This window comes from Rhinolophus hipposideros (assembly GCF_964194185.1).
Source record: "Rhinolophus hipposideros genome assembly, chromosome: 18".
Classification (NCBI taxonomy): domain Eukaryota; kingdom Metazoa; phylum Chordata; class Mammalia; order Chiroptera; family Rhinolophidae; genus Rhinolophus; species Rhinolophus hipposideros.
Window position 1 is genome coordinate 26,520,050 of NC_138064.1, and position 12,389 is coordinate 26,532,438.

Consider the following 12,389-nt stretch of genomic DNA (forward strand, 5'->3'; position numbering starts at 1 on the left):
TTGTATAGATTTTACAGGCCATCTCTACTTCTTTAGGGAATAGTCCAGATATAAAGAAAGAAATACATGTTGATTATACGTGTCTTTGTATTTAATCTTATAAGAGAAATTCCTGGGAAAATTGCAATTTCCTTTGCTGTTGTTCTTTCCTGGTATACTTCATTCAGAGACAGTCTTAAGGTCATTCACTTTCTCAACACTTTCTCAGTGTTTCAAGTTGTCCTTTTGTCTATCATAGAGAGGTGTTTTGGGGATGAATGGGAGGGGCACTTCTCTTTTGTAAGATGGGAAGGAGAAACTTGAGGATCCCTAGTAGGACTGTTAGCTTGGGAAAAGAATATAAGGAAGTGACAATCTGGAAATTGATTCTTTTAGGGGATGTGTTCCCCAGCTTGAAGGCTATTGCTTGTTGGAACCACTACTTTGTGGTAGGATAATTTGAAAGCTAGTTTTATAAGAAATTATTAGACATTAAAAAATCAAAATGGGACTAGGATCCAGAAAGAAATAAAATTTAGGTGAATCTGATTTAACCGAGTTTCTTCCTTTTATTTCTTAGAATGCACTGTGACTCTTTAAGGGGTGAGGGGACATAGAATGCAATATTTCCCAAACTGATTTGGATGTGAAACCCCCTTTTTTTCCCCCCTGGAGCCCAATATGAGAAAAGTGTTCAACTAAACATGCTTTTGGAACTTTTGACTCTATTAGCTATTTATTGCCTTGTACCAAATTAACACAGATATAGCGTAAAACAACACACATTTATTATCTCACAGTTTCTGTGGGTCAGGAGGGTGGGTACACTTTGCTCCTTTTAGGCAAGGCTGCATTCAAGGTGTTGTGTGGGGATGGGTCTCATCTGAATGTTTGGGGGAAGGTTCATTCCAATCAAGCTATTGGCAGAGTCCATTTCCTTGTAGTTGTAGGACTGGGTACCTTGTCTTCTTGCTGATCATTGGCTGGAAGCTCCTTGCCTTGGGGCTCCTTTTATTAAAATCAGCAAGTGAGCAGGGAGTCTCTTCACAAGATGTGTGTTACCATCTTATGTAATTAGGTAAACGTAGTCATGTTCATCCCGTCGTCGTGATTGAAATCGTTTGATTAGAAGCAAGTCATAGGTCTCACCTGTACTCAAAGGGAGGAGATTACACAAAGCCATGAATGTCGAGGTAGGAATCATGGAGGTAAGAATTGCAAAACCTTATGTACAAGTGATTTTGTCTACCACCTACACTAAGAAACGTGTACAAACTTTAGCATGGTTGTTCCTAGGATGACAACCCCAGCCCCCTTAAAATGGCTGCCCTGAGAAAGTTCAGTGCTGCCAGAACTTACCGTTTCTTCTAGCTAAACTCTGACTAGAGATCCCAGATCTCCCTTTTGGTAGAGCATTTACTTGAGAAAATTTGCAATTGTAAATCTTTTCTTTTTTCCTCTGAGATGTATCTTCTACAACCCAGGGATGTCTTTCTCAAGGACCTATGAGCCATTTCTTTGAAATATAATCATCAAGAAAGATAGGTCCCTTGTCTCCCATTCTCTGTGGGAGGGTAGGAGCCTAATTGCCATAAACACCAGTTAGCAGACACAGATGGCCTAATCACATTGACCAACTTCCCTTCACAACATCCTTTTGTACTTTTTCTTTGCACACCCAGCATTTCAAAAGCACCCTGCTTTTTGTTTCAGTGGAGTTGAACTCAGTTTACACAGAAGTGTCTCTCTCCTATTCCCGGAGTCCAAATAAAATCTGTCTTGCCATCACTGACAAATATCCTACTCTGTTTTCTTTGACAGGCAACCTTAAGAGTTTATCTCTGACAATTACCTAGAGGTTTTGGTATAATTTTGCCTTCCATTCTAACACATCTCGCTTAGCAAAGCTGAGCTTCGATGAGCATTTGTAGATTATGTGTTTGTAGAGTAGCTTGGGTATTTCTCTTCTTACATAATAGACATGTTCCTAACGGGTGGTAATTATTTTAAAATAAGTTAATAAAAATGAAAGACTAGGGGTCTTTGATGTTGAAAAGAACCACAGGCAGAGAAGTGCCTGAAGCAGAAGCAGAAGGTTGTAAATCTGGCATGTAACATAGACTGGCCTGGGTGGTTAGTGGGTGGAAATGAATTCTCTTGTGGTGAGGTGTGATCCCCTTTAGTCACTTTAGGAAGTAAAATAAAGTTTCAGCCCTGCTGGAAGAAAGAAACTGAGCTGGAGTAACACACCAGCCCCTCAATGGGAGTTCACTCTTTTACCCTTGAGGAGTCAGGAGAATTCTGGGCAGGGAAATTTTCCACTCATCCAGCTCAAGCCTGACTTAGAAGAACTGATAGAATACAAAGAGGGTCTGGAACTGGGGCTCTATAAGAACTATGTTTGCCAGGCAACGCCACACATAGTTTGGGGATGTTTATTTGACCCTGCACTTAAAGAATCTTTCTGAGGCAGTGTTGGATTTAAAAGTGGTGGTAGCGCTTGTGTTCCTTCTGGCCTCTTCCACTCTGGCCAACAATCAGTTAAAGAGCAGGGATCTGCCTCTTGTGGTTTTCTGTGAAGAGTGGGTCACTGGCTAGGAGACTTCTCTCCTCTGATTCTGTAGGGCTGATTCCTCTGCAGACCCTTCCCTAACCTGTACCTCCATCCCATTCCTCAAAAGTTGCATGTGATTCATGGATCAAGATACACTAAACCAGGAGGAAAAGACATTAACCAGGTGTTGAATGAGTACAGAACAAAAGGGTTTTGTAGTTGGTGGTGCTTTGTTTTTTTGTTTTTTTTTTTAAGGGAAGCTCAGAGCTTCTTTTATGTTTTATAATATAAACTATGGACACCAAGACCTGAAATTTCCCTTTGACATTTTGTCTGTTCAGTGAACTGCAGAAAATGTAAACCTTTATAAACCAGAGAAATAGATCTTCCCTGTGTGCCCTGAGAATATTTAAAGACCAATCTGCGTTTAACTTTTTTTGTTCCCAAAGCTTTGAAAATAATATTCCACTAGATTTTATCTTTTTAAAAGGTAAAATTGGTCCTAATTCTGCAAGAGTGTTTTAAATCAATTATTTCCCTAGTTTTGTGTTATCTTTAGTATTCCAACCTACATCATTTCTGTCATTGCAATACTATTTTATAGTATCTTTGAAAGTATGATTCTTAGGAAAAGTAATATTATTAACTCCCTGCCCTCAGCTGATTGGAACCAAAGCCACAATAGCTCTAAAATTAAATTAAATTTTGTACAGATTTTTGCTGTTCTTTTATATTTCATTTTCATCCCTGATATTTACACCTGCTTTTCAATAAAACTATTTCTTCTCAAATAGACAGCTTTATTTATATTTTTGTTCCATTAGTGGTTTGATTCTAGATTCCTCACTTTAACAGTGTTCTGACCTCATTACGAACCTTCAGGTCTTGTTCTGAGTGTTTGTCATCAGGTTGTAGATTCTGTTCTAGGACCTTACAAATTAACTATCTTCTCCCTCAGGGCCTCTGTTCTTCATGCTTTGAGTTTCCATCACCATGTGTAGCTTCTCTGAGCCACTTGGCTAATATTACTAGCTTTCCTTTTCTGTTCTTACTAGACTATAATGCCTTTTAAGCTTATTTGAGAGTAAAATGTTTTAATGAATTTATGAAGAACGAGATAGAGAACTGTTTCAGGAAAAAAAAAGTTATTTAACATCTATCATGTACCAGAACACTGTCATGTCCTTTACTTATTTAATCTTCATGCAGCACCCTGGTCTGGGAGAAATGTGTCCTTCTCATGGTCCTAACTGTCACTGCATTTGTAGCCTACCACTCTCTGCCCAAAGCTGATTGGATATGGGGAAACATGTGACTCAAGAGCTGGACTGGATCACCTCATTTCAGACTTTAGAATTCGTTATAGAAGTTTCTTGAGTTAAATCAGGGGCTCCTTATGATTCATTTAAAACTTATGCTGACGAGTAATCAGAAAGAGAGGTTATTTACATAGAAAGAGAGAACAGGGAACCAATTTTAGGTGAGAAAAATAGGTGGAAGACTACAGAGAAGAATGCTGCCAATTAACTATCCTGATTCTTGAAAAGTTTCTAGTTCCCCATTCCAGCCTGTCAGAGGCTTTCTGGCACTTGGGTTTTGTGAGATATCCCTGAGTTCACACATCAAATCTCTGTTGACATAAATAGGCTTTAGTGGATTTTTAATCTTTGCAAACTAGCTATATGTGACGAAGAAATTTCACAACAATCCTGTGCAAAATTAGATTTAAAAATTAGGACTGATTTTTCTTTTAAAAATAGTAGACTGAACCTGTGTTTCTCTCTGCTGCCTCTCTAAGACTCAATAAAATTGCAGTAAAGAAATAAAGGGATTTGTAATCACAGGGGCAAGAAGAAAAATGAAGTCAAATTTTGGACCAATGGGAAGAGCATGATGAGTGGTAACTGTCTTAGTTAAGCAAAGTAGCTGAGGCTGAGGTGTTTGCTAAGGGGGATGAGAATCAGACCAGCATATGTCTCAAATCCCATAAAAACTCAAGTAATGGAACCATAGGCATAGTAGAAGGCTGGAGTAAAGAGTGAAGCTGAAAAAGAACACAAAATAGAAACAGACATCTAGCTGCACTTCCTCAACGTGCATAGTCAGATAAGTATCCCTCCAGCTGAAGAAAGGAAGTTCATTCACTGCTAAAAGTAAACCAGAGTTTCCAGATGGAGGGACAACCGGTTCTCCTAGGACAGAGGGGAGACTCCTACTGATCACAGGAAGGTTGAGTGAGTTTACACATGGGGCCATGAGACTCTTTAGCCCCACTAGATGCCTGTCTCCCTCACCCCTGGCACACCATCCTGAGACACGTAGTTCCAGGATTGAGGCTGTAGCATTCTTCCTAGAGGAAATAAACAGCATCATAAAAAAGAATAGGAGGTGGTGACATGTGGAGGATTCTCCTATCTGAGCCCCTGGGGTGAAGCTCACCAGCCTACGTGCTGCCCCACGTACATAGTGCCCAGGCTTTAAGTGTGAGTGGGCAGTCAAGAATGTCCAGACATTTGAGGAAAGCCTTCAACATGAAAGGGGAGAAAGGGGTCCTGCGATAGATGTTTAGGAGAACAGAAAGAGGAAAAGCGACAACGCAAGATAGCTGAAAGCTTTATTACATGAGGAGGAAAATTTGGATACATCAGCTTTGTGAGAGAACAGCCTCAAATGGGGAAAGATAGGTGGCTGGAATAGGAATCTAACAAGAGAATGCTACAAGTGCTAGACCTGGAATGACACTCTAGGACCTAGAATGACATTTAATGATAGAAGAAACAAAATTTGATTGTTGTAACGGAGGAGCAACTGATTGCCTCGGTCATAGTTCACGAAAGGCAACCAGGACATTAAAAAACAATTGGCAAACAAACAACCCCATAAAAAAAAAATGGGCAAAAGCTACTTTAGCAGAGATTATTTATAGATGGCAAATAGACACATGAAAGATGTGCAACATCATTAGTCATTAAGGAATTGCAAATTTAAATCACAATGAGATGCCCATTTGACTGGCTAAAGACAAATCAAAACAAAGCAAAACAAAACAAAAAATACCAAGTGCTGGTGAGAATGTGAAGATGTGAAGCAACTATAGCCATGACCTAAGGAGGGTAGGAATGTAAAATGTTAGTCACTTTAGCGAATACTTCGGTAGCATCGTACAAAGGTAAATAAATATACGCTTACCATCCGACCCAGCATTCCCACACCTAGGCATTTATCCTGGAGAATTGAAAGTTATGTCCTCACAAATATCTGTACACAGATGTTTACAGCAACTTAACTCATAATCACCAAAACCTAGAAACCTCTCAAATGTCTCTCAACTGGTGACTGGGTATACAAACTCCAGACAGTGGCTGCTACTCAGTAATAAAAAGGAATGAACTACTCATCCATGAAACAACATGGATGAACTATTTTAAGGGAAAGAAGCCCCACTTAAAAAGCTACATACTATATTATCCCATTTTTATGATATTCTGAAAAAAGGTAAAAGCACAGAAACAGAAAACAGACTAATGGCCGCGAGAGGTTGAGGGTGAGGAGGAGACATTGACAGTTGGCGGTAAAGGGGCACAGGGGATTTGGGAGTGTGATGGAACTGTTCTCTATCTTAATTGTGGTGGTAGTTACATGAATGTAAGTTTTGTCAAAACACACAGAACTGCACTTTAAAACTGTGAATTTTATGATATACAAATCATAACTTTTAAAAGTGAAGGCAAAATGAATGAGATTTGTGACTGTCATATGAGCAGTCCGTCACTGACTGACTGTAATTACTTTAAATTGGAGCAACCTGGCTAAATAAAGCCATATCTAATATTTAAAATCCTAATAAGATATCATCCCATAAAGATCTCTCTATAATAAATCTCTTAGGAACTTCTTTCAGCCTTATTTGAAAAAAATCTTAAAATACTTCCTAAATGAATGGCTATACTGATAATAGATACACAACATCTACATCTTTATATGATAGCAGAAAAAACAGATAACTGACAACCAGAGATAAGGGCCCGAGTTCTAGTTCTGTCAAAACTTGTACAAACCACCTAACCTCTGTGAATCTCATTTCCCATCCAACACAGGAATTGGACAATCTCTAAGTTTCCTTCAAGCTCTAAGATTTTATTCATTTTGCAGACAGGCAGATAAAATGTCATATTGAGTGACAACTGGAGAGTGACATTGCTAAGGTTAATAGGAAAGCTTGGTTGTTGTCTTTGGGCAGCGGACAAGCCCAAAGAAAACAGAGCAGATTCTGCCTCGGCAAATAGAGCTTGAAATAGCAGAAAAATGAGAGTTAACATGTGACAAGGTGGTGCGGGCTTTTTATTGCTGACTAGTGTTCCATTGTATGAATATACCAGAGTTTATCAGTTTGCCAGTTGAGAGACATTTCAGTTGTTTCCAGGTTTGGGCTATTATGAATAAAGTCTCCACAGTAGCCTTCCGTTACTTTCCACGGTTTCAGGGACCCATGGTCAACCATGGTCTGAAATATTAAATGGAAAATTCCAGAAATAAGTAATTCATAAGTTTTAAATTGTGTGCTGCACTGCGTAGCAGGATGAAATCTCATGCTGTCCTGCTCCATCCCGTCTGGGATGTGAATCATCCCTTGGTCCAGTATCTCCATGCTGTGGACGCCTAGAGGCTACCTGTTAGTCACTTAGTAACCATATTGGTCATCAGATTGTTTGTCATGGTTTCACAGTGCTTGGGTTCACATAGCCCTTATTTTACCTAATAATGGCCTCAAAGCGCAAGAGTAGTGATGCTGGCCATTTTGATATGCCAAAGAGAAGGCATGAAAGTACTTCCTTGAGTGAAAAGATAAAAATTCTTGGCTTAATAAGACATTTTATCATCTCACATCATCGTAAGAAGGGTGAATAGAGTACAATAAGATATTTTCAGAGAGAGAGAGCTCATGTTCACCTAACTTTTATAACAGTATATTGTTCTAATTGTTCTATTTTGTTATTAGTTATTGTTGTAATCTCTTACTGTGACTAATGTATATATTAAACTGTATCATAGGTAAGTATGCATAGGAAAAAAACATAATGCATTTAGAGGGTTCAGTACCATCCATGGTTTCAGACATCCACTGGGGGTCTTGGAACATATCCCCAATGGATAAGTGGGGACTACTGTGCGTATACACATTCTTGTGGCTACTGAAAGATCTGAGTAGAAAAGCAAAGGATATATGTTCCAAAAATGCAATTCTGATCATGTTATTCCCCTGACTGAAATGCTTTGCCGCTTCCTTATCGCCTACGACAGTGATGCTGCTCCGTGACCACACATTAGGATCACCCAGCGTGCTTTCCAAGCTGCTGGATTCCTTGCCCACCTCCAGAGATTCTGATTTACTTGATCATTAGATGGGGCTCAAGTGTCAGTTTTGTAAAAAGCTCCCCATGATTGTTTATTTTTTCAGGCTAAATCTTTTTTTTAAAGCATGATTGAAACATAATGCATATACCTTATAATTTGTCAATTTAAAGTGTACAATTCAATGGCATTTGGTACATTCCATTAATTTTTTAAATTGTGGTAAAAATATATATAACACAAAATATACCATTTTAAAGTATATAATTCAGTGGCATTAATTGTATTCATAATAATGTACAGCTATCACCACTGTTTCCTCGTCCTTCTTGACTTTAATAAATAGTCAGTTCTGCAGAACTAAATCCAAGTGCCTTAGCAAAGCCCAAGGCCTTTTCATAAGAAAACCTCATTCTGTCTTCCCAGAGGTGGCTCCTCTCACTACCTGCCGTGCATTTCCTTGGATCCAGACGTGCTGGATAGTCTTCAACCTTTGAAAACTCATGTCTTCAAAGCTGTACTCCATTATTAAATTTATGAAGTGTTTTTCCACCTCTGGGACTATTTAGCTTCTCCCTTATGTGATCTCTAGCACCCTTTAACAACTTCTAGTGTAACATTCATTCATGACAATTTTCTAGGTCTGTTTTTGTTTCTCCCACCAGATTCTCTCTCTCTCTCTCTCTCTCTCTCTCTCTCTCTCTCTCTCTCTCTCTCTCCCTCCCTCCCTCCCTCCCTCCCTCCCTCCCTCCCTCCCCTCCCCTCCCCTGCATGGTGAACACACAAATGGCTAAGTTGCAAAGTGAACATAATGATCCATGAGGCAGTTCTTCTCCAAGAATTGCCAAGAGCTACCTGATTCCCATCAGACAGTGATGTGAGTGAGGAGTAAACTTTTGCTGGTTTAAGACACTGAGATTTCAGGGATGTTTGTTTCCAGAGGGTGGCCTAGCCTAGCCTGACTAACACACTCACAAAGAATCCATTCACCATACTGATCAGCTATTCTCTTGCGATATAACTAAAAGCACAATGTGAAACTCCATAGGAAAGAGAGTCTGGGTTTGAGGGAAGGCAGAAGCAGAGCTTGATTTCTGAGAATTCTGGGAAAGATAGCAGGTGTGAAAGAAAGGTCTTGAACAGAACTTATTCCTCAGGAATGATAGACCTGAGCTGGTACGAGGGAAGAAGGAATTCACAAATTAGGTGTGTCTAAGGGAACTGAAGACAAATAGCTTACTAAAACCTTTCCATAACTATTTCTGACTTCCAGAATTAGACATAATCAAATGTAAAATTTCAAATCCCAAATCAATACTTGCCAGAAACATACACTCTAAAAAATTAGAAAGAATCGTAATCCTGAACAGATGTCCCTTTTGTTAATTTGATTTTTACTAACAAGATACATTTTTGAAGGCACTACTGAATATACCACTTCCGTCCAGAGAGATGTCTTGCCTCAGCAGTGCTCTGGCGGTTGAGCCGTCTTCTCCCTTATGATTTGCATCTCTGATTAGTTCTGATTTTCTGCCTAAGGTGCAAATGTGAACTGACATTCTGTGTCATTTCTGCTTCTTACCTCATCACCATTAAAAAATATCTTCTTTTGAATCTAAGAATGTGGCCTGAGGTGCATAAGGCAGAATATGCTGTGGTTCAATCTTCCATTACCATATTAACCTATCGACTATCTCACATTATTAAAAAGCAAAACAAAATGTGCCTCTGTCATAGAAAAATGTGTATAAACTAATCATATCCAATCAGAAATGAATTGTTGAAAGGAGCAAAATATGCGTTAGATAACACTGCAGTCTGTGATCTGCTTGAAGATAATTTGGTGAAAGAAAGAAAGGAAACAAATATATAGATAAAGCAGGCATGGCAAAACCTTAATAATCTTGTTGAATCTCAGTTATGAGTACATGGGGATTCATTACACTCTTCTCTCTACTCTCTTGTGTCTGCTATTGTTGATGATAATAAATAGTAGCAGGATTATGAATTTTTTGGATAAAATACCTTTAAGCATTCGCACAAATTTAGGGACACAGCTTATAGAATTAGGTTCCTTACTCACAGATTTTTTTTTTGTAGAATGTCAAAATAATAATGACATTTTGCGAATAATAGGTTTGAGTCTGTCTTCAGAGGTCTTGCATATGGTATTTCATTACAAAGCATACAATGACATATTCCTACAGTGGTTAGCACCTCTTTCTGATACTATTTAATAAGCTGCTTTTCTCATTGCCCTGAAATCGAACTATCCTGAGAGACTTCATTATCTTTAACAGCAACAATAATCTTGCATCACCTTTAGAATTAGACTCAGTATCAAAAATGGTAATGGTTGGAACTGACATGCATCATAGAGCCACATTTTCTGCTCCTTACATATCAATAAGGAAGGTTATCATATTCAGAAGTACACATACAACATCTGATTCAATTATCTATTGTGTTCTGGAAACCTTATCTATTGGTTGTGGCTTGAAACGTGCTTATGAAAATAGTATTTTTTTTATTCCACTGACAATATTAATAAAAGTAGAGTATATCTTATTTTCTAGGGCGAGATATTTAGCATGCGGTAGGTGTAAATGAAAGACATAAACTAAGAGACAACAGTGAACCTTTCAAACGTTAATGTGATGTTGGCTGTGTTATTATGAGCCTAATGATACCAAGTGCACACAAGAATACATGGGTGTCCTGCTGGGAAACCAATGATCTAGCTCTCATCTTGGCTACAGGCAAAGAATATCTCATTAAAGCTATAAATGTCATGAGTCTGTTCCCAAGTTTAAAACCCTTAAGGAAAATGGCTTTCGTGGTTCAACAGTTTTAAAGGGTTGTTCTTACTTGGCTTTGTAACAAGGAAATTAATAGTTTTTCTGAAACAAATCAGAATTATGCCGTAGTTGCATGTGTTTTCCTGCTGTTGTGGTTCGCCCGTAAGTTCCTCTTTAGATAAGAAAACCATGGACTCCACATTGAATTCACCATGGGGAGACATTTATTACCTGCTATGATTGTTCAGGATAGTCTGGGATGGGACTGAATTGTGCTCATTTATGACTATGTAAAAATTGTTTTCTTGAGGTAATGTGAAATAGAGGAGGTTTCTAATCAACCTTCACTACTCAGAGTGAATCCTATTTAGCCAATTAGCCTACACTCGGGAGGAACAACTTGCACCAGTCCCACACAGTGTTAGCACCCAATCAAGAGAAATGTGTGCAGGCCTCAGGACGCAAGGCACTGGGGCACTGTCGACAATTAAAATTATTTCTTCTTTCTCAATGGACTTCGGGATAAATCTTACATAGCCGTGTGAGAGATGCATTTGTAGGAAACATTCTCCTTTTTTTTTTCCTATTTGATATACATTCAGTTTAAAGAGCAACTATTTGTTGCATCTGGGAATATCAAGACAAATATATTGAATGTAGGACAGCACGGATATACCAAATGTCTTCCACTGTTTAAGCTTAGTGGAAAGGCATTAGCAATTGTTTTACAGAAAGAACATAATATACAAAATGTGCAACAAGAATATAATTATCACTTTCCAAAGAATATTAAATAAGCAAAATGACCTAGACTCACCTCATTTCATCTGGATGATCAGAAAGTGACAAATGAAAAACTATTATGCCCTAGGAAAAGCATGTCCTACTTGGTGTATGTGGAAATGAAACTGAAAGTTCACACACTCTTGACTCAAAGCAATTCATGGACCCTAGAAGTTAGAGCAACTGGGCACACTTCTTGCTTTCCTCCTCCCTTAAGCTTTCTAATCCAAAGGGAAATGGATAGAAATTGTTTAGAAGATACAGTTATGATTTAAAATATTTTAATTGGGTTTAAATGTTTTCAACTGTAAAGGCCATTAAAAAATCATTAAAACAACATGGAATCATTAAAAAGCTTTAACTACATTAAATGTTTTCAATAAGACATCACACTATTTTTTGAATGTTGAACTTTTGGGATATTAATTTATTTTTTAATTTGCATTCGCATCTTTTGTAGATAGTGATTATTTCTAACTTTTATACTGTTGTAACAAACACTATTGCACAATACATCCTATTTCCCTGAAAGAAAATCAAGGCTTGAACACTAATTTTGTGAACCATACTACACAGCCTAGGGTGACAGGTGATTTCTGAAAAGAATAACCGTTATGAAGTATGACACTTAAAAAGAAAAAAAAATGCCTCTGGTTTTTGGCTATTATGAATGAAGTTGTTAAAGATATCTATGTACAAATCTTTGTGTGGGCTCATATTTTCATTTCTTTCGTGTAAAAATCTATAGTACAGTTGTGAGCCATATATTATGAGCATATTTAACTTGGTATGAAACTTCCAAATCTCTCCCAAAGTGGCGTACCATTTTACACTTGCATAATACCAGGTGGACAAGATGACAATTCCTTTTAGCAGTCAGTTTATTTCTATGGCCACATCATTGCTTTTTCAGTAGGATCATG

General features: G+C 38.1%; 1 protein-coding gene across 1 annotated transcript in view; it reads right to left on the reverse strand.

The window, feature by feature from the left end:
* Nucleotides 1-745: 745 nt before the first annotated feature.
* The window catches only part of PHF14 (PHD finger protein 14), a gene marked incomplete at its 3' end in the record, with an annotated part of 188,844 nt that continues 177,200 nt past the window's right edge, over nucleotides 746-12,389 (reverse strand). The window contains exon 18 of the mRNA XM_081079227.1: nucleotides 746-1,128. Coding sequence (XP_080935353.1) covers nucleotides 1,105-1,128 — 24 coding nt within the window. The remainder of the gene's footprint in view (nucleotides 1,129-12,389) is intronic.